Genomic DNA, 19,678 nt, shown 5'->3' with positions numbered 1-19,678 from the left:
CTTTTGAAAACAATGGCCTCCAAAGACCAAGAGTCCGTCTACCCCCTAGAGGGAGGTTGCGCCTGCGGTTTAATCCGCTACCGCCTCGAAATCCGACCCCTCATAGTCCACTGCTGCCATTGCACAGCCTGTCAGCGCGAAAGTGGCTCTGCATTCGCCATAAACCTCCAAATCGAGTCAAAAATGGTAACCGGTCTCCCCTCAACCGCCGTCAAAATCCCAGCATCAATCAATTCACCGGCCAAACCAGCCGGTCCAATACTCGTCCCTGCAACGGGCCATATTGTCGAGCCGGAGCTAGTCACCGTCCCTTCTGAGTCTGGTGAAGGTCAAGATCTGGCTAGATGCCCTACATGTCGTGTGGCTGTTTGGTCGCATTATGGTGGTACGGAATCTCTCGTTAAGTTTGTCAAAGGTGGCACGCTGGATGAAGCGTGGAAGGTGCAGCCGGACGTGCAGATTTATACGAGGAGTAAGAGGAGCTTTTTTAAGCTTGATGGGAGTGTGCCGGAATTTGAAGAGTTTTATAGGAGGAATGAGGTTTGGAGGGCGGAGAGTCTGGAAAGGTGGGAGCAGATGATCAGGGATAATGGAAGGCAGTAGATGGGGGTTTGTAGACTTTAGAACTGGGGGGTATATTTGAAGGGATACCTATAGAACTTTGAAGAACTAGTAATTGTATAGAGAAGTTATGTATGGTCAACTATACAATGCATGAATCTGGGGGTATCAAAGGTCCACTAAAAGAAAAATAAAAAGAGAAAGCTGTACTCTGTACAATGCAAACCTCAAACATCAAACCTACTCGCGCGCTTCCGAACTTTCAACTCAATTGACTCACCAATTCCATGAGAGTTAGACTTCTTCCTCGCCTTACGCTCAAGTTCTGCAAGGGGACTTCGTTCATGTTCCCGCATTTGCCAAAAGTCTTCATAGTGTTTCGTGTTATGACTCTCGTAACCAAGGTAATGATCAAACCGCTTGCGCATGGCCGAGTCTTCCGATACAGCTGTTGATGGTATTCGATGAACGAGTGTATCTATATGTAGGAATCTTTCGATAGGGAGGAGGAAGAAATCTTTGAAGAGCCCAAAGCCGATCTTCTGAGATGTTGTCGTTACTTGGCGGAGTCTTTCGCTAAATGCTAGCAGCAGAGAGAGGACTATTATGGCGATTGAAGCTGGGGCTGGACTGGTCTTAGTATCGAAGGGAGAGAGGATTAAGCTTGGGACTCACCGGCTATCTCTAGCATCTCGGCTAGCGTCAGATTCGCCGACTCGCCACTCCATTCTCTGGCGTTAATGCCGAAGAGAGACGTAAAGAATGACAGTGGTAGAAAGCTAATCCAATTAGAACGAAGCCTGGATCTTCGGGGGCATTCAATCATACATTACTGTGAAAATAGTAAATACCATGACCGATCGTGACTGGTTTTGAGTTGCCTCGGCCTGCCACCGCGCAATCTTGGCCTCGTCAACATTTGCCTGTTTCTGTTTAAGATCCAGCAAAGTTTCCACCGCCTTCTGCGCGAGGTGGCTGTTTTCTTTCATCTCTGTGATCTGAGTGCGATACTCATCGATTCGCAGCTGAGCTGCGTCGAGAAAGACTTTCCCACAGCCTTTGATTTCGAAGTACTTCATCATACTCTTGATCACTCCGTCTTGCTGGTCGAGAAGCCTGAGGATAGTGGCTAGCTCATCTTCAATATCACGGAGCTCAAGCAAGACAGATAAATCTTCACGGTTTCTTAGGGCTATTTTCCGATCTCGCTCGTTGCGCTCCGTGGCTGACATTGGCCTTCCTGAGGCTGTGAGATTGTAGTCTGCTGGCCCGTTGGTGAAGCCGCCGTTGCGGAAGCGTTTGAAAGACTTTGTGACGGATTCGGTCTGGTTTATTTAGTCACTGTAACCCCCGGCGATAGAAGGGGAAAACTTACCAGAATGCTAATAGACTCCTCGAAAATTCGCAAGACTTGTAGGTCATGGTGCAGTGTCTTGTCAAGTAGAACAGTCACAGCATGCAGCATGATAAGCGCCGCAAGATCCCCCGCCGTCTCAAACCGACGCGCCAGATCACCATTCAACTCGTTATAAATGCTGCTATGCAGATTTGTCTGGTCGAGCAATTTCCCCTCGGAAGTGGTAGCCTCCTGATTGGGAAAGAATGTGACAATGGTCTTCTGGTCAACAATCCAAAGCCAGAGTTGATCGACCATGAGCACATTCCCATCCATAAATACGGTAGGCTCTGGGTCCTCAGAGTCCTCATCAGTGGCTTCCATATAGCTTCTAAGTTGGTCATCAAGACGGACAGCTCGGCGGGTACGCTTCCATAGCATCTGATCGTCATCGCGAGCGACGGTGGAGCGGAGGTTGGGATAACCGTACTGGTCTAACGTGCGACGGAAGTGAATTGGTGGTTCGCAGCCCAAATACTGCCATATTAATTGTGCCTCTTGGCTTGATTTTGCAATTCTGCTTGGCACTGGGTGGGATCGGCCTTGTTTAAGTCTGTCTTCGACTACTTTGCGGCGCTGGATTAGGTTTCGGTATGTGTCCCAGTGAAGCTGATCAAAGAGGTTAGTATATGCGAAGGTTGTATTCATTTGTCGAACATACGTATGGGGTCTATTTCACTATCAGTAAGAGTTCAAAAAGGGAAAGTAGAAATATTCACATAAAGAGCCAGTTGGGGGTCCTCAGGAGTGTCAGTCTTGGTAGGCTGAGAAGCATCCATCTGTCGAGAATGAATACACTTCGGCCTAACAAAGCGTGCATGTGGCTCAAGATGTCGAGCTCTGTTAAGATTCAGATACCAATTCTCGTCATTGATGAATTTCCGTAGACTAGACAACGGTATTAGTAGCTTCAAATCAAGGTTTTCTGGGGACTGCTTTTCATACAAATTCGGTTCCTGGCGATCATGACATGCGCGTCGAATCACCTGTGACACCCATCCAGTGTGAGTATAGGGAACATGAATCCAGAGTAGCTTCTCAGTATCGGGCTCAGGCCGGTCAAAACGAGGTACGGAGCGAGGGATATCCCGAGTCTCCATGTGCTCGTTGATACGATCGCTGGTGGATGGTGGGATAGACAGGAACCTTGAATGTGACTGCGGCGACCCGGAGCTTCTGTCATATATGGTAAGTACGGAGGTTAGATAGATCAATCAATCAAGAGACTTACGATAGGCGCGAGCCGCTTGTGTGGGAGCTGCCATCAGACATACTTCGCCTGTGGGACTTCAATGTGTTGAGTCCTAAGGTTCGGGTGATTGAGTTTTTTCGAGGACGGTCAACCGGTGGTGGAGGGCTCTCATGAGGCTCAAAATATTCCTGCTCGTGTTGTACAGTGATATGGATGTTTGGAGAGTGCATAGAGTCGAAGCTTTCACCATGAGGAAGAGTTGGCCTCGAAGGTCTAAGGTCGTGTTCGTCGTGGGCAATGCCATGATTATTATTTTGCTCGTGCCCAAGTTCGTCCGGGCTAGGGATAACATGTGGAAAGGAATGCCGAGGGCTGTCAAAACTACTCACTGAAGAGTCGTCTAGTCCTGCAGGCTGCGAACGTTTCAACCGTTCCCGAAGACATTCCGAGGGGCCTTTGATAAGATATTCTTCCAGAGAAACACGAGCAGTCCATAACTTCAAGGGAGTCTCATCACTGACACCCAAAGCAGTGTCTTCAAAAAACCCATTGACTTGAACTATGACGTCGGATTCCACATCGACGCGAGTATCTATATGCTTGGAGAGCTTCACTGCATCGGTGACTGACTGACTTAACTCGGCCAGAAACTTTTCCAAACTCAGAGATTGACCCTGAAAGCAAGCTGTGCCAGCATGGTCTGTAGCTAAGGGGTACTCGATCTCATGCTCGATAGTGAGCAGTCCGGAGCGAATGGAAGTTATGGGCGCATGGAATACCCCAACATTTTGCGTATCCAAGTCCAAAACGTGTAGTGTCGAGTCTATAGTCTCTAAAAAGGACCAAACCTTCATATCTGCCGAAATGGCCTTGAATTGGTTGGACAAATGCCAAAGCCTCTCCTGACGGGGTCGAAATTGTTCTCTGAGCGCCGCGGGTATCTCCTGCTCCAGATGCAGTAGACGACGTATACTTGACATATACTCCTCTGCAGATAGATAGCTGGAGCCTTGGTGGGGCGTCGCGAAGAAAGCGATACCGTAACAGCTAGTGAGGATGGCCTGCTGGTTCGGCTCGGCCCGTGAGGCTAAGGCGAGACATGCCTTTGCTACAAGACCTCCTGTACTATGACACATGAAGAAGAGCGGGCGTCGAATGCTCTCTGATCTCCGTTCGTGAAGCAGATGATTCAGGAGCCGTTGACCGAGGTCTTCGATTTTATCATTCTCGTGCAACAGTCCATGGTTATACAACAGAACGCGTGCCCGGGGTATGCGCTTGAGTAGTTCGATCCCGAGCCAGGGTGATCTTGACCCCTGCTCAGTCCATGTCTTCTCATGATGTCCACCGATGGGCGGGACTCCGACGATACTATCAACATATGAAGTCAGCTATCAGCTGTCAGCAACTTGCGGGGAAGATCCTCGTACTCGACGTTTGTATCTTTGACGGCTTCTATATGCTCAAAGCTCGCCGAGCGTGGTATATGAACCGTTGGCGGCATTTTGACTCTTGAGTTGAGTGTCACATTTGAATCCAGGACCTAAAATCGCGGGGAAATAAGTGCAGGATGGGGGCCACCTTTCAAGGAGATTCTCAGCCTCATGCAGGTGCGATCATCTGCCTGCGCCCGGGCAACGCTGGTTCGCCCCGAGTCGGCTGGGTCCGCCGATCGTGAGTCAATGCACACGGGTGATGAATACGAGGGGTTCGTTTCTATAGTGGCTGATATTATGCCGCGCAGGGGTCGCCAGCGCTGCAGGTTATCGGGTATAAATGGTCGATAGGAAGTGGACCTTCTCGTCCGCTTCACCCAGGTACAGTATTTCTAATCGGATTCTCTACCTGGGTATTCTGACAAGTCTGCGTTTCATGCATCGTATTTTCAAATAATTCACGAACTTCATATGTACAGTGGAGTATTTTGACTCAGAAAACCACCCCCAGAATGACCTCGAAACAGATGCAAACTCTATGATTCCCCTGATGCGGTATCATTAAAACATGAACGCCTGAGAACAAAAGGGAAAGGGGAGTTGGGATAGGGCGATCGAGAGTAGAGATTCGATCGCATGCATTATAAAAGTACAGAGGATTTAGGACTTCTCCAAGTGTCGTCGTTCGTTCACCTCCCGCGCCATACGCTTCCCGAGTTCATATGTAGAAATCATAATAGCGCAGGCGGGCGCAACCTTCAGGCAGCGAGCTGCCCAGCCGCGGAAAAGACCGTTCATACCTTCTTCGCGGAAGATATGAAGAAGGAATTTAGGGAGAGGAAACTGCTCAGGGACGACAGCTTTTGGAGATACCGGGGCACGCTGTGACGCAGTTGAGACTTGGTCGTCCATGTGCCGGAATACTTGCTGTCGGGTTTTGCCCACGTCGAACGGTGTTGTCACTAATGCGGCGACCGCTCCCGAACTCGCGCCGGAAATGAAGCTATCAAGGAATGCCGTGGCGGTCGATGGAGTCTCCGGGTCAGAGCCATGAAGATGCGGTGCATTCTTTCGTGCCGACTCAAGGCCCTTCTTCACCTCCTCATATCCCCACCAGTAAAGGCCCGAAAAGGGTACGTCACGCCACATAGTGAGCGACAATCCTCGCCAAAGCGAGACATACCCTCTCGCCTGGGTCATTTGGTACAGTCCCTCCAAGGTCGCCTTGAAATGACCGGCACCTGTCCCAGGTGTTGCCTGGAGACGCGTTCTGAACATCTCGACCGGACTGGTCGCCGATGCGGCAGCCGTCCGTGCTATGGCGCCCGCCACAAACGGCGCCCAAACATCCGATACAGCCTGTTTAATCGGGCTTCGGTCATCTGTGCGCAACCAATCGTAGCCAGCGAAGTAAATAATATTGGCTGGAATCCCCATCATGAGAGTTGGGCTCAGACCACGCCATAGCGTCGTGATTCCTTCATTTCTCGCGATCTTCCTTAATCCGTCGAAAGTCGATGTGAATGTCCGTCGCTGTGATTCTTCAACGGCGCAGTCGATTCCTGCGTGTGCCTGTGATCCGATCGCAGTGGCATTGGGGCCCAACATGCACATCTGCGCACTGTCTCCGACCCAAAATACTTCACGACAGCAAGCTGTAATCCCAATGTTCGGAGGAAGGTTCTTCAGAGTTTGAGTGGTGTGGGAGGTATACGGCGAGAGGTTGGTGACTTGGGATTGCGATTGCAGACGAACACGAACAACATCCAACGGTGTGACTGTAAGGAATTAGCGACATTGTCCACGTCCGGCCCGGCGCTCGGAGCTCACCTAGCAGTCCCGTCAAAATGTTTCCCGCTGTCGCAGATATCATCCGCTGCCCGGCGGAGATGTTGTCGGTCGGTGCAGGAGGGGCAGAAACCGGGTCAGAGCCCGTTCCTGTTGTGGCCGCCATGGTTGCCGCTGATTCAGGGTCGTCGAAATGTGACGTCCATGACGCTTCCGAGGAGTCGATCTCAGTCCCGAACGCGCTACCAGGAGCGCCTGGGTTGCTCGAAGTAGAAAGATCCAGCCCGATCGTCATCCAGTCGGCGGAGACCGAATGTGAAATTAATTAGACGCGAAGCTGGGCAGGCGACGCTCAAGCTTGAGGGTGACAAAGAATGATGAGTCGACAAGCAAGATTTCCTGAAGTTCGGGGTTCGGGTGGCGGCGGCGGCGTCCGGGCGGAGATAAGCAACTTTTGCAACTTCAACTTTCAACCTCTTGGGATCTTTGGACTCTTCGATGGTGAATGCTGTTGATTTTGGTTAGCTTTTTTTTTTGAATCAATTTTCGATTTCACTCTGCGGGTTTTGACCGGTGTGGACCTTGCAGGTGGGCTTATCAGATTTGATCGACCTCCGAGGCCGGACGGGTCCCCGCCATGGAAGACAACGCCGAGCTCGAATCATTCCGCCGTGAGTGGCGCGAGGAGGTCTTTCGTCGATCGAAGCCTAGGTCTACCCCTCGTGCTGCCCAAGCTGCCCCATCTGCCCCGCCACCGACACGTCTCCCACCGACTCGTCATGCCTTGGTAGACCGCAAGGACCTCGAGGAGGAGGGGCCTCCGCCTACCTCGTTCGACCCGGAGGAACTGGCCCAGCAGGTTGGGGAGCTGAGGGTGCAACCAGAAGAGGAAGTAGACGGCGATGGTTTTACTCGCCGCGACACGATAGAGCCCAGCACCGCGTTGGAGCACTTTGAACGTGCGGTCGAGAAGGAAGCTGCTGGTAAGCTGGGTGACAGTCTTCAGCACTATCGTAAAGCATACCGTGTGAGTGTGTTGTTTCATCCCATAGAAGACCTATCTATTAACGCCTTGTAGCTGGACGCTGCGGTCGATAAGCAATACCGAAACAAGCACTACGCCCATGTATGGAAGAAGCCCGCACAACCGCCTACTGACCAACCCTCTACTGTCTCTGTGACTGCGCCAGCGCCTGCCGAGGCAGAGATACTTTCTACACCCGAATTGATCGCATCTTTCGCACACCTGCCCATCGCACAAGCAGATCCGATAATCGAAAATACTCCTCCTCCGCCGTGCCCCATCTCTAAAGTTCCATCGGAGGTGATTGTGGAGATCCTACACTATGTGGGACTGCAAGATCCAGCGGCTTTTGGCCGAATGGCCTTGGTATGCAAGCGATTTGCGTACCACTTTGCACATGAACAACAGCTTTGGAGGCGGATTTGCCAATCGCCAGAGTTTGGATTTGAGGGCATGCACTACACCTTTGCCTGTGATCTCCACGGACATCCGATATTCACCCTCAGCGGCACACGATACACGCCGTTCCCAATAGACACCCCAGTAGAGATCCCGAAACCTTTCTTTTCATGGAGTGAAGTGTTCCAGTCATACCCGCGAATCCGCTTCACCGGATGCTATATCAGCACTGTCAACTACACCCGGGAGGGTGCCGCATCCTCCTTCCAGACCGTGTCCTGGAACAGCCCTATCCACATTGTGACATACTACCGCTATCTGCGATTCTACCCAGATGGCTCTGTAGTATCACTTTTGTCTACGACTGAACCTGTCGACGTTGTTCCGTATATCAGCAAAGAGAACATGATGGCCGCACGAGCCACGCACAAAAAGGGCCATCAACGTCAAATCTCTGACGTTGGCCAGACATTATCCGGAGCTGCCGATCCCGTCCCACCAGTTGCCCAAGCTGCGCTGAAATATGGCCGCCGTGGCCGCTGGCGCCTGACATCGCCCGACCCCATCCCCGAGTCTGAAGACCAGCCCGAACAAACACCATCACATAACGAGCCTTCTACCGACCCTCGCGATGTTGTCATAGAGACAGAGGGCGTCGACCATAAATATGTCTACACAATGCTCATGACCCTGAGGTCTACATCTTCCACAAAGTTGGATGTGAATCCTGCGAAGAATACCAAGCTCACTTGGCGCGGTTTCTGGAGCTACAATAAGCTCACTGATGACTGGGCCGAATTTGGTCTTCGGAATGATCGTGCCTTTGTCTTCCGTCGGGTTCGGGGTTGGGGCCTTTCATAAAATGATGATTGATGGTTGTGATGATTCCATCTAAACATAAATGCATAGATGACTGTGATTTCGTCGAATACGAGACTCATTTCTCTTTTCTTATCTTAAAATCTGTGGTTGAAAACATTCATGGTTGAAAAGTGCCCCGCGTGCCTCTCCGTATGTATTATTAAATGGCGTTGCCATGGGATATTCAAGAAACAGCTATATTGGCTGTTCAAACCAAGCACCACATGGTTTAAGGGCGATAGCGGACAGCAGCCTGAACTCAGAGCCCCGTGGGTCCAGAATCTAGGCTGCCCTGGGCGCTAACCTTGCACTAACGCAGCCCAAAGCGGCCGTAATTCCCTGTACCATCTTGGACATGGGAATATGTTCCAGATGCCTACGGGAGCCTAGAGTGATATACTATAGACTGTACTCGAGGTTACATTCTCAGGGCATGAAATGAGCATAAAAAGGTGCCTATCGCCCATGAAGCGATTCATTATCACGACCACTTTGGAGATTGACCAACCGTCTAAGTCTCTGCAAATATATTCGAATTTTCAAGAGTAAAATGGCTCTCTTTCTTGCGGGGCTTTCTTTGCTAGCTGCTGTCCAAGCATGCACTGTGACCCCAGTCGAAGTCCCCAGCGGATGCACCAACCTTCCATCTTACGACTCCTCGACCGGTATCGCAGGACCGTGGATCGTCGAGGTGAACCAGTGTGTAAACACTACAGCGACAGATAACGCCTGCAACATTGAAGGGTTCGGCAGCGAGGCCGTATACTTCCTCCAGCAAGGTGATACCAGTGTTGTGCGCGGATATGTAAGAACCTCAAATAATAAATTCCCATCTTTTCAAAAGGCAGCACCATCTAACAAGAAACCTCAGATAGGGATTGTCTCCAAGAATGACCTCGCTAAAAGCCCCCTCCGCTGCAACGATGCAACGGATTCATTTGAGTCATATGTTCCATCGGGTGTGAGCGGTGCTGAGTGGAAGGCTGTCAATGTCACTGACATTCCTTACTCTGCGCAGCTCATGTGGGGTCTCGGGCAATATAGCTTGCCCATCCAGGCTTATTATCACTACCTGGATGGTGTCAAGCAGGACGGTATATTCATAGGTGCTCATAATGTGACTAGCTGGGCCGTCCAGCTCCAGGATGGATCAGCCGGTAGCGGAGGAAAGCCGTACTGGCTGATCAGATTGCTTGGTCCGGATAGCGAAGACCCCGTGACGGGCTCTGAACTGGAGGATGGAGAATACAAGACTTTCATTCGCATTGATGGAAGTTGAGTGTATCAGACTGGGTTTTGATCCATCCAAAATGGATCGTGAGGGACGTGTTCTATTCACAGGGGAATCTGGCATATAAGAAGAAATCGCTATGTGCAAAGATATTTAAGCAGTGATACAGCCATATTAGTTCCGCCAATGAATTATCTGCTCTTCATCATCATCCACAATTACAACCATCCACACACCGACCTGTCCATTACTCGCATAAAGTGGTGTACAGTGAACCCAACGGTTACGGCCTTCGGCACTGAAGCGCGTCACCCACTTGATCCGTGCTGTTACACCGCGGCCGTCCATCATTGCTTGAAGGAGTTCGTCGCGCACGGAAGTGTTGCTGCCAATCCGGGAGAGGAATGAAGATTGCAGCATGCCGGGGATTTGGAGAGAAGGCGATGTGAAGAGGATTTTAAGGGATGGGTAAGGGCGGACAAGGAGGTACTGGGGTATTCTATATTAGTGTATGCTAAGTGAAGGGAAAGAGAAGAGACTTACGTGCTCATAGACGCCTGCTAATGCCCCCTTGAGCACGGGCGACTTGAGATCTCGTAGTCGGATAGCTTCAACTTCGCTGTCCATGGAATTTCCGCGCTGAAGCCGGGTTCGATGGCCGTTGAGAGAGCTGGATCGTGCGGTCATTGGTTGGAAGAGATCGCCTCCGTTTTCTTGAACTGACGCTAGCTCACGGGGGCTGAATAGTTCGCAGAGTTCTTGAAACTCTTCTTTTTGCTTTGATTCGGGCATTTGGGCGATGCTTTCTTCGTCGGGGTCTCGATATCGAGATTGGAGCTCAATTAAGGATTCCATGTGCGCACCGTCGAGAGCTAGACCTGATACGTCGATTTGGGCACCGATGAAGTACTTGACTCGGCCTTGGCTGTCGCACAAGGGTGAACATTGAAGGAGATTCATGAATGGTGAACCGTCTCGGCGACTGCGGATGTTAGTTTAATTTCATTGCTAGACATTGGACAAGACATACTAGTTGAGAAACAGTTCGGAATGGTGACGGCATTCCTTGAGAGCTTCTCGGATTCGGCGTACGCTATTGGCGTTTGTCTTGGGACCCTGAAGGAAACGACAGTTACGACCTAGGACATAGTCCATGCCATATTGCGTTGTACGATGGAATTCTGTTGCTGTTGGTACTACGCAAAAGACCCATCACAGACGAAAAACATACCTTCGGATGCAAAGATGATGGGATTATCCGGTCGAGAAGGATCAGTCAAACAAAACACCTCGGCCAATGCATTTGATGTATCGCGAAACTTGAAGGGTAAAGTGCCGCGAACACGCTCTTCCACGATCTTGCTTGTAATAGTGATACATCTCGATGTGATGAATGCAGGAAGCTCCTCAGCTGTCAATGCCCTGAGACCATCTTCAACTCTTTCCTCAAGCATTTTGTTGACAGTGATCCCGACAGGATCATTGCCAGTCTGGATGACTTGGACAGCAGGTGGTGGCACATCGGTGGACAAGCGCACCAGTGCATTAGCATATTGAAGCGCTTTCAATGCCTTGGCAGCATTAAGGTAGTACGTCAAAGTAGTAATTGAACGCGGCCTCTCGTCGTACAGGAACTCGCGAAACCGAGCCAGATACCGCGGTGTAGAGAGGATGTGCAGCATATGCTCCGTTCCAAACATTACATCTGTAAGGCGCTCCAGTTTATGCAAAGGCGCGTCGACGCCACCGAACGGCGCGATCAAATCATAGGACACGCCCTCTTCATTCTCATTCACAGGGTGAAACTCCTCCGCATTCTCATACGGGTTCATCTCCTGCAATAGAGGCAGCTCGTTGGTAGTAACATTGCGACGCATATTTTTCACCGAGGGTTGAGGAGTAGGATAAGCAACTTCCTCCTCAATGGCGTCGAGGTTATTAGCCCGACTGGGCGGGTGAGGGAAGTCCTCGAGAATTTGGTCATTTCTAGTGTCGATCCGATCAGCAATTAGCTCTGGAAACCTCGATCTGATCTGATCTGATCTGATCTGATCTGGTTCCCGATCCGTCCACTTACCGCGATGTTCGGCCCGATTCAGAAACCCAGTCGTGATAGTCGTCCGGCAGAGTCGACGCGAATGATCGCAATGATTCTGCGTCCACGCCGGCAAAACCTTCATTGAGATCCGTGCGAGACATGATATGGAATTTACTTTGGCAACAAACTTCGTATCTTACGGGAGAGTCACCTTTCCTTTAATACTTCTACTCATCCCCGCCCATTTGGCACAGGGATGATGCATCAATTGATCGTCTATATCCGCAGTTCGAGTTTTTCTGCAGAATCCATGCGAACCGGAGATTGGAAAGGTAAGACAAGAGCAGGCGAAGTCAAGTTGCTAGGTCACAAATCAACAGGGGAGGGCGATCGATCGATGCGCGGCTCAATCCCACAGGATCGGGGTCAATTTCAATGCTATGATGCAATGGCACAGGGGAAGGTTCTGTCAGGACTAGATTGACGTGAAGAACGTTCTGTGATCGTCCGCGGTAGCTGAGTCTATTGATTTTTGCCTTTGCGCACTCGAACCGTGTTCTAGCGCCCCGTCAATGCTAATTGGTCCGATCGATTTGGATACATCCATTCATACATTTTTACATTTGACAGCCCAAACATTGGATCATCTCGCTTACATTCGAGCGTGGAGAACACTGTTCATTGTTTCCTTGTGGCGGATATAAGGATTGAGTTGCATTTGACATTGGCTCTATTCTACCCCGGGGTTTACTACCGGTCTCTTCGCTCGTACCTGAGAGATCTTCTCTGATTTTCTCAGCTCGATGAAAATACGCGATCTGAGCACTGACGCAATTGCTTGCGGCTGGCGGTCTAGATTCAAGTACTCGAATCCTTGACCTTTGCCTCGCGTTCTGCGCCTCACTAGTTCGCACTCTTTTCTACCAACCCCCCCAACGAACGGTTAACCCTCCATCAATCGGTAGAGTCTGGCCGTCAATCTGACTAGTGTCTTCGCTTACGAGAAACAGAGCGGTTCGAGCAATGCTTTTGTCTTCACTCAATCCCTTGAAGTGATACACAGCATGAAGCGGTCCCAATGTTTGGTGGGATCAACGTCATTGTTGCACCCGGCAGGGGGTGTGTTTCTGAGGGGATCATGCATAAGCACCCTTGCCAGAACTAAAGTAACTGAAAGACCGATGCTTCAGGGCGGCAACGGCATCGTTGTGAATACGATGAGGTGCCTAATCCAGGGCGACGTTTCTCGGGAATCCGACAACGGCAGGCATGGACGTGCAGTATCCCACTGTAGTAGGCCAGCCACTATCACCAACCCCTAGTAATATTCACCGATGTCGAGAAAATTATGACCAGCAGATTTTTCAAATAGCTCTTCCATTGGTGGAATATTGAATACCCAGCCCCGGTCATTGCTATGGTGCGGCTTTGCTTCAGCATTTGGGCGACCGCATCCTTGCACCCAACAAGACTGCTTTATTGTTGATAGATAACGTCCAACCAAAGAGCTTCTCCAAAACCTGTGGTATTGTGGCTGGCGCTAGCGACTCGAGCTTGACTCTGATATTTGTAACCATGTTGGAGGCGTCGACTAGAGTCTTACTAGGAAAAGAAGAAATCAACACATCCATTTGACGAGATTTCTTGATAGCTACAAGATAGAGCGACGACTCATCGGCCTTGGTCACGTCGTTTGGGGAGAATATTGCTTCTTTGTCACGTGTTCAAGTCATTTCATGCGTTGGATCTTCCGCTGCGCCGGAGACAGTATGTTTGCCATACTTCGATAAAAGCGGAGAGGAAAAGTGGGCCTGGCTGGAACCTAGAGAGGCTTATTGAGGTTGTCTAAGAGATCGCCACAGGCTAGCTAGGTGACTCTCAGTCGCCTCACGAGGTGTACGTTCTCGGGCACGAAAGAGGTCGTCTTTTGCTTGCTTTTGTGGTGGTAAAAACCCCACAATTCTGCATTAAGACCGGCAGAGACAGAACGATAGGGGCGGCCAAAAGCCTCGTTGGATTACGCTCAATATTGGGAATGAATACAATTAGTGATACATCTATGTCCTGCCTGATGTGGGGATCGGACTTTTTTTCCGACCTAGAATGCTTGTAGTCGCCGATGTATATCACCGTGTTCTTATCGATAAGCCGATAAGCGAAAAATTTCGGAGATCGCGGCGAGATGTGAACTTCATGATCTTCTCATTGACGCCCATTCAAAATGCCTGAGAAGGTGCACACTCACTTCGGTGATTCGGACGGAGAGCCATCGAACAGGTCTCCAAAGCCAGTCTCAGAGCCAACGACCGTCGAGGACGGCGTCCGGAAGAAGAGGCGCGGCAAGAAACGCAAGCTCGATGAGGCTGCCAACAAACCCCAACCGCGCAACGGCGAACCAATCGAGGCCCCAGAGCCTGCCCCAGAGCGTGCCCCAGAGCGTGCCCTGGTCGCTGAGCCGGTAACAAAAAAGCCCACACCGGAGACCAAACCCGAAACCCCCCAGCCTCCGTCGAACAAGACCCAAGTCGCAAAACACAAGCCCAAGCCTAAGCCGAAGACCTTCACCGACACCAAGACGAATTTCGCTCCTCTCCGAGAAAAAGCCAATGCTCTCTACGAGCTCCGCAAGAAGCTTCCGATCTTCGGCCACGCCGATGAAATTCGCCAGAAGCTCCGCGATCAAGATGTCATGCTGCTGGTCGGTGAGACCGGTAGCGGAAAGAGTACGCAGATCCCACAATTCCTGGTGAACGAATTCTGGTGCCGACCGACACCTGTCCAAGTACCCAAAGAGGATGGCTCGACAAGATCTGCTACCGTGGGTGGATGTATTGCGATTACACAGCCGCGTCGAGTCGCTGCTATCACGCTAGCTCGCCGTGTCGCCGAGGAAATGGGTACACCGCTTGGCTCGTCTTCGCCAGCGAGTAAAGTTGGCTACTCAGTCCGATTCGACACATCCGTTTCTCCTAGTACTCGTGTCAAGTTCTTGACAGAGGGAATGTTGTTGCAGGAGATGTTGCATGATCCCTGGTTGACTAAGTACAGCGCTATCGTGGTTGATGAGGTTCACGAGCGGGGTATTAATGTTGATCTGACTGTTGGGTTCCTGCGCAACTTGGTTTCGGGGAAGAAGGAGGGTCGTGGAGGTGTGCCTCTCAAGGTGGTGGTCATGAGTGCTACGGCGGATATGGAGAGTCTTATGGGATTTTTCCAAGAGGGATTCAAAATCAAAGAACAAGAGCTTAAGCACATTTCGAATGGAGATGCTGACGAAAAGGAGAAGGCAGAGCCCGTCAAGGAGATTACGGCTTGTCATATCAAGGGCCGACAGTTCCCTGTCAAAACCATCTACTCGCCCGCGCCTGTGCATGATTTTGTGGACGCAGCTCTTAAGGTTATCTTCCAAATTCACTATAAGGAGCCTATGCCCGGTGATATCCTGGTTTTCCTGACTGGTCAGGGAGACCGTGGAAGCTTTGGAGCTTCTGGTTAATGAATACGCCACTGGGATGGATCCATCTTTGCCTAAGATCCTAGTCCTGCCTCTGTTCGCGGCTTTGCCTCAAATCGCTCAACAGCGCGTCTTCCAGCCTGCTCCACCACGCACCCGCAAGATTATCCTGGCAACTAACATTGCTGAAACATCCGTTACAGTGTCTGGCGTGCGGTATGTGGTGGACTGCGGGAAGGCAAAGGTCAAGCAATTCCGCACGCGCCTCGGCCTAGATTCGCTACTTGTCAAGCCCATTTCCAAGTCCGCTGCTATCCAGCGAAAGGGTCGTGCTGGTCGTGAGGCAGCCGGACAATGTTTCCGTCTGTACACCGAAAAGGATTACCTGGCTCTGGACGAGACAAACACTCCCGAGATTCTCCGATGCGATCTGAGCCAGGCCCTATTGAACATGAAAGCGCGTGGTGTGGATGATATCGTCAAATTTCCATTCTTGACGCGCCCACCGCGTGAGTCCTTGGAGAAAGCCTTGCTTCAGCTCCTCAATATCGATGCGTTGGAAGACTCGGGGAAGATTAGCGCCGTTGGCCAGCACATCGCCAAGCTCCCTCTCACCCCAACACTGGGGCGGGTGCTTTTAGCAGCTTCAGAGAATGGCCATGATGTTTTGATCGATGTGATCGACATCATCTCCTGTCTCAGTGTTGAAAACATCTTCCTCAACACCAGCTCGGAAGAGAAGAAGGAAGCGGCCGAAGCGGCCCGGCGGGATCTGTATCGACGGGAGGGCGATCATCTGACAATGTTATCAACGGTACGAGCGTACGCGTCCGAGAATTCCGACCGAAAGGCATGGGCTGAGCGACACTTGGTATCGCATCGGGCGATGCAGGCAGTGATGGTATGTTATTATTCTCGCGCCGAGAGGTGATCCTCGATCTAACCCGCAACTCTAGGACGTCCGCAAACAACTCCGGAATCAGTGCCGTCAAGCCAAGCTTCTCCCTCGAGATGACGGCAGAGATCATTCGTCTGATCCTGCGCCGATTCTTATCCTGCAGAGCTTCTTGTGTGGGTTTGCGACCAATACCGCCCGCCTGGTGCCAGATGGTAGCTATCGTACGGTGGTTGGTAACCAGACGGTGGCTATCCACCCGTCGAGTGTACTCTATGGCAAGAAGGTGGAGGCAATCATGTACAACGAGTTCGTTTTCACGAACCGCAGCTATGCGCGCGGGGTTAGTGCGGTGCAGATGGATTGGGTCGGTGAGGCCTTGGCCGGTTAAATTCTCCAGGTTACTTTGTTGAGCTTGGTATATACCCCTGAGCGATCATAATATACGAAGATATATTACACCCAAGTATCACGTCAAGTATCATGGCCCCCTATAAAGTACGGTGTCGGTGTGCAAGGTGACCAAATGAGGTGATCACCGCATCCTTACATCCGCCATCCGCTAGGAATAAGCGGGTATCTGTCGATCAGTTTCGCCACATCCTCCACGTCAGACTTGTTTTAGTATTGTAAAGGGAACCAGGAGAAAACAGGAGAAAACAGGAGAGAGCCAGGGGCCACCGGAGATGTTGGGCAATCACACGCGAGCTGTCACATTGGCCTGTCGCACCTGACGGCACTTTGCTGTCCCTATCTTGATTTCTACATTTCTACATTTCGACATTTCTGTTTGTTATCTAGTCTGGTTTTCCTTGAATTCTTCTTGTACAATTTCAGCCATTTTATCCAGATCCAGGACTGTTTACACGAAACTGTGGTCCGATACCGCCGGTTGCATCATCCGGAACTCCACCTCTTATCACTTATCTACGCATCATCCACCCAACCTTAGGAACGCCCTGTCCCTCTTTATTGTTGGAACCGCGCTTTCATACCCGCCACTTTGAATCCCTTTTCTCAGGTGCTGCTGGGTCTTCGGCTGACCCTTCATACCTGGCCGCATCGGCGGTCTCTTTTCGTGGGGAAGAACCAACCTCTGTCGAACCGCTTATCGGGTTGCGCGTGCACCGCATTCCAACATGGCCTTCCGTGCACCAGCTCAGGCTCCCCGCCGTAGAACCTCGTACTCGGCCCCGCAAAGACCTCCCTCGATTGAAATACCTGAATCCTCCACCGAGCAGCGCGAAGAAGATACCGCACAATGGGTCCTGTTCTCTCCGGCCGCCCCAACCCACACGACCTCCACAGACCGCACCGCAGGAGCCTCACGACTGAGCGACTTTGGTTCATTTGGCATCGCGACCCGCTCCGCTGCTGGCCCAGGGGACGAACTGGAAGACGAGGAAGCCCTAGATGACCAGTTCGATGAAGATGGTACCGAGTTGGATAGCCTGGATGATGGTCTCCATGCTTTCCGCGCCCCATCATTCTCCCCTGTATCCCCTGCCAGGGCGGACCAAGGGCCACCGGCGATGCTGCCAGCACATGATGGATTAGGTAGCTTTCAAGCTTCCAGCCAGCAGGTTCAAGACCAGCTCTGGCAGCATGAGCAATACAACCCCCAACGGCGTCCGTATGGCTACTCCCAACATCGCCGTCATTCAAGTGTCCAACGACACTTGGACACGGTCGATGAGGGTGAGACGAACGTCGAAAAGGACCGATGGCAGCGAATCGAGCAATGGAGGATGGACCAAAGCCGGGCGTTGATGCAGGAAATCGAACGCGAGACCCAGAGGAGAAGATCCAGTCGTGGAAGCCAGTCAAACGTTCCCCGCTCTATAGATTATATTTCCCCGGTTAATATCGCAGATTCTTCTCTGGAGGAGGAAGCTGCGCCGGAAGGCGAGTTGGAGATTGACGAGTCGTTCTGGCAACGCATCACGCGGAAAGTCATTCGCGATCTGATCGGTATCGACGAGAACTTGCTGTCCATTATCTTTGGCGAGTCTCTGCCGCTGGACGCAGAACCTCACGAGGAGAACTCCGAAGATCTAAACATGGAGACTGTGCTGGCGCGGGAACCAGAGCCGGAACAAGGAGAGTCGCCTCTGTGGCAGTCTCGCGTCCTTCAACGAATCGCCCACGAATTGGGTATTCTGGTCCATCAGCTCTGCGAGCACCCAGGTGCATTCTCTACCTATTACCAGATGACCAAGGACGTCTCGAGCGAGTATGCAGGCATGCCGCTCAATCGGCTGGCAGAGAGCAATATCCTGCAGAAATCCGAGTCTACCGCTCAAACCTCCGCAAATACAACAGCAGACTCCATGCCATCCCCGCACTTCATGCCTACACTTCGTGACACGAATCGTGAACATGAAGCACAGTGGGGCATTGAAGAAGACGACTTACCCGGCCCCGACCCAGTCTCCGAGTCTACTCGCGCCCAACAAGAACAAGAATACTGGGAACACGGCCTAGATGTCATGATGGTCTTCCGCTACCTGCGCACGCGCTTCAGTCGCCGTGGGTACATGTCCAACGACAAACTCACTTCAAACCCTTCGCCACGCCATACTCAAGACCCCTCCCGTCGAGCCGCTATCATCCGTCAACACCACCCCCTCGTCGCCCGCGCACACTCCCGCTCTCAAACACAGTCTCGCCGCGCGTCACACATATCCGGTCCTGTCGGCGTCTCGTCACCTCTTGTTCGGCCCTATCTCCGCCGCCCCGGCTCCAGCTGCGCGAGCCAGAGCAAGCTATCAGCTGTCTCGAGCCATCGTACGCTGACGGGATCTAGTAGGAACTACTGGGATATTGGTGGCAGTGTGGAGAGCAATAGTGCCATTGGTGTCGGTGTCGGAGCTGGCCTCGGCGTTTGGGGTGAAGTTTGATTATTTACATGTTCATATGAATCACGTTGGGGTTATTTGGTTGCGTTTATACACAATGGAGAGGAGAGAAACTATACATTTTGATGGCGATGATGGGGTTGGTGGTTTGCGCTTTCGGTTGGTCATCTGCCATTTTTCTCGATTTGATCGGTGTTTTGGATTCTTCTCGGGTTACACATTATTATCTGTCTCTACTCGTCTACTGCCTATACGCATCCATCTATAGCATGATCTCTGACTGAGGATTCCTTACGAGGCCAAAAAGCCTACATGTAGGCACCAGGATCGTCTTGATTCAGTGTGATCGGTAGTTATAAAATTCCGAAATTGTCCGGTTTGCAGCGCAATAGATGGGATTATTGCTATCATGCTTGATATACTGCCAATGTTCGTTCGAAATTGCACGAATGCCTACAAGACCGTTGCCAAGGAACTGGTACGCCTTGCAAGGAAGAAACAAAACGAGGATTGATCTACTTTACGGATAAGCAGCTTGCAAAATA

General features: G+C 51.3%; 8 protein-coding genes across 8 annotated transcripts; 5 read left to right on the top strand and 3 right to left on the bottom strand.

The window, feature by feature from the left end:
• Positions 1-12: 12 nt before the first annotated feature.
• N7443_009986 (GFA family protein) lies at positions 13-603 on the top strand (the record flags this gene model as incomplete). Its single annotated transcript, XM_056890042.1, has 1 exon — positions 13-603. One exon carries the CDS (start codon positions 13-15, stop codon positions 601-603), a length of 591 nt encoding a protein of 196 aa, XP_056736533.1.
• A 185-nt stretch (positions 604-788) lies between these two features.
• N7443_009985 (uncharacterized protein) lies at positions 789-4,653 on the bottom strand (the record flags this gene model as incomplete). The annotated part of the gene is made up of 9 exons (XM_056890041.1): positions 789-1,186; positions 1,237-1,340; positions 1,390-1,886; positions 1,937-2,566; positions 2,619-2,627; positions 2,677-2,845; positions 2,903-3,133; positions 3,189-4,520; positions 4,580-4,653. 9 exons carry the CDS (start codon positions 4,651-4,653, stop codon positions 789-791), a joined length of 3,444 nt encoding a protein of 1,147 aa, XP_056736532.1.
• A 592-nt stretch (positions 4,654-5,245) lies between these two features.
• Positions 5,246-6,668, bottom strand: N7443_009984 (putative mitochondrial carrier protein; the record flags this gene model as incomplete). Its single annotated transcript, XM_056890040.1, has 2 exons — positions 5,246-6,363; positions 6,416-6,668. 2 exons carry the CDS (start codon positions 6,666-6,668, stop codon positions 5,246-5,248), a joined length of 1,371 nt encoding a protein of 456 aa, XP_056736531.1.
• A 342-nt stretch (positions 6,669-7,010) lies between these two features.
• On the top strand, positions 7,011-8,657 carry N7443_009983 (putative F-box protein (Pof7); the record flags this gene model as incomplete). The annotated part of the gene is made up of 2 exons (XM_056890039.1): positions 7,011-7,400; positions 7,452-8,657. The coding sequence occupies 2 exons, from the start codon at positions 7,011-7,013 to the stop codon at positions 8,655-8,657; spliced, it is 1,596 nt and encodes a 531-aa protein (XP_056736530.1).
• Positions 8,658-9,207: 550 nt separating this feature from the next.
• Positions 9,208-9,936, top strand: N7443_009982 (uncharacterized protein; the record flags this gene model as incomplete). Its single annotated transcript, XM_056890038.1, has 1 exon — positions 9,208-9,936. One exon carries the CDS (start codon positions 9,208-9,210, stop codon positions 9,934-9,936), a length of 729 nt encoding a protein of 242 aa, XP_056736529.1.
• Positions 9,937-10,062: 126 nt separating this feature from the next.
• Positions 10,063-12,087, bottom strand: N7443_009981 (uncharacterized protein; the record flags this gene model as incomplete). Its single annotated transcript, XM_056890037.1, has 5 exons — positions 10,063-10,377; positions 10,432-10,870; positions 10,919-11,069; positions 11,120-11,874; positions 11,966-12,087. 5 exons carry the CDS (start codon positions 12,085-12,087, stop codon positions 10,063-10,065), a joined length of 1,782 nt encoding a protein of 593 aa, XP_056736528.1.
• Positions 12,088-14,147: 2,060 nt separating this feature from the next.
• On the top strand, positions 14,148-16,666 carry N7443_009980 (putative ATP-dependent RNA helicase (Hrh1); the record flags this gene model as incomplete). The annotated part of the gene is made up of 3 exons (XM_056890036.1): positions 14,148-15,417; positions 15,467-16,281; positions 16,337-16,666. The coding sequence occupies 3 exons, from the start codon at positions 14,148-14,150 to the stop codon at positions 16,664-16,666; spliced, it is 2,415 nt and encodes an 804-aa protein (XP_056736527.1).
• A 748-nt stretch (positions 16,667-17,414) lies between these two features.
• N7443_009979 (uncharacterized protein) lies at positions 17,415-19,175 on the top strand (the record flags this gene model as incomplete). Its single annotated transcript, XM_056890035.1, has 1 exon — positions 17,415-19,175. The coding sequence occupies one exon, from the start codon at positions 17,415-17,417 to the stop codon at positions 19,173-19,175; it is 1,761 nt and encodes a 586-aa protein (XP_056736526.1).
• Positions 19,176-19,678: the final 503 nt, after the last annotated feature.

Source organism: Penicillium atrosanguineum, assembly GCF_028827265.1.
Source record: "Penicillium atrosanguineum strain IBT 20685 chromosome Unknown utg000008l_segment0_segment0, whole genome shotgun sequence".
Lineage (NCBI taxonomy): Eukaryota > Fungi > Ascomycota > Eurotiomycetes > Eurotiales > Aspergillaceae > Penicillium > Penicillium atrosanguineum.
Note: the sequence above shows the minus strand (reverse complement) of the source record. Positions and strands in the feature narration are given on the sequence as shown.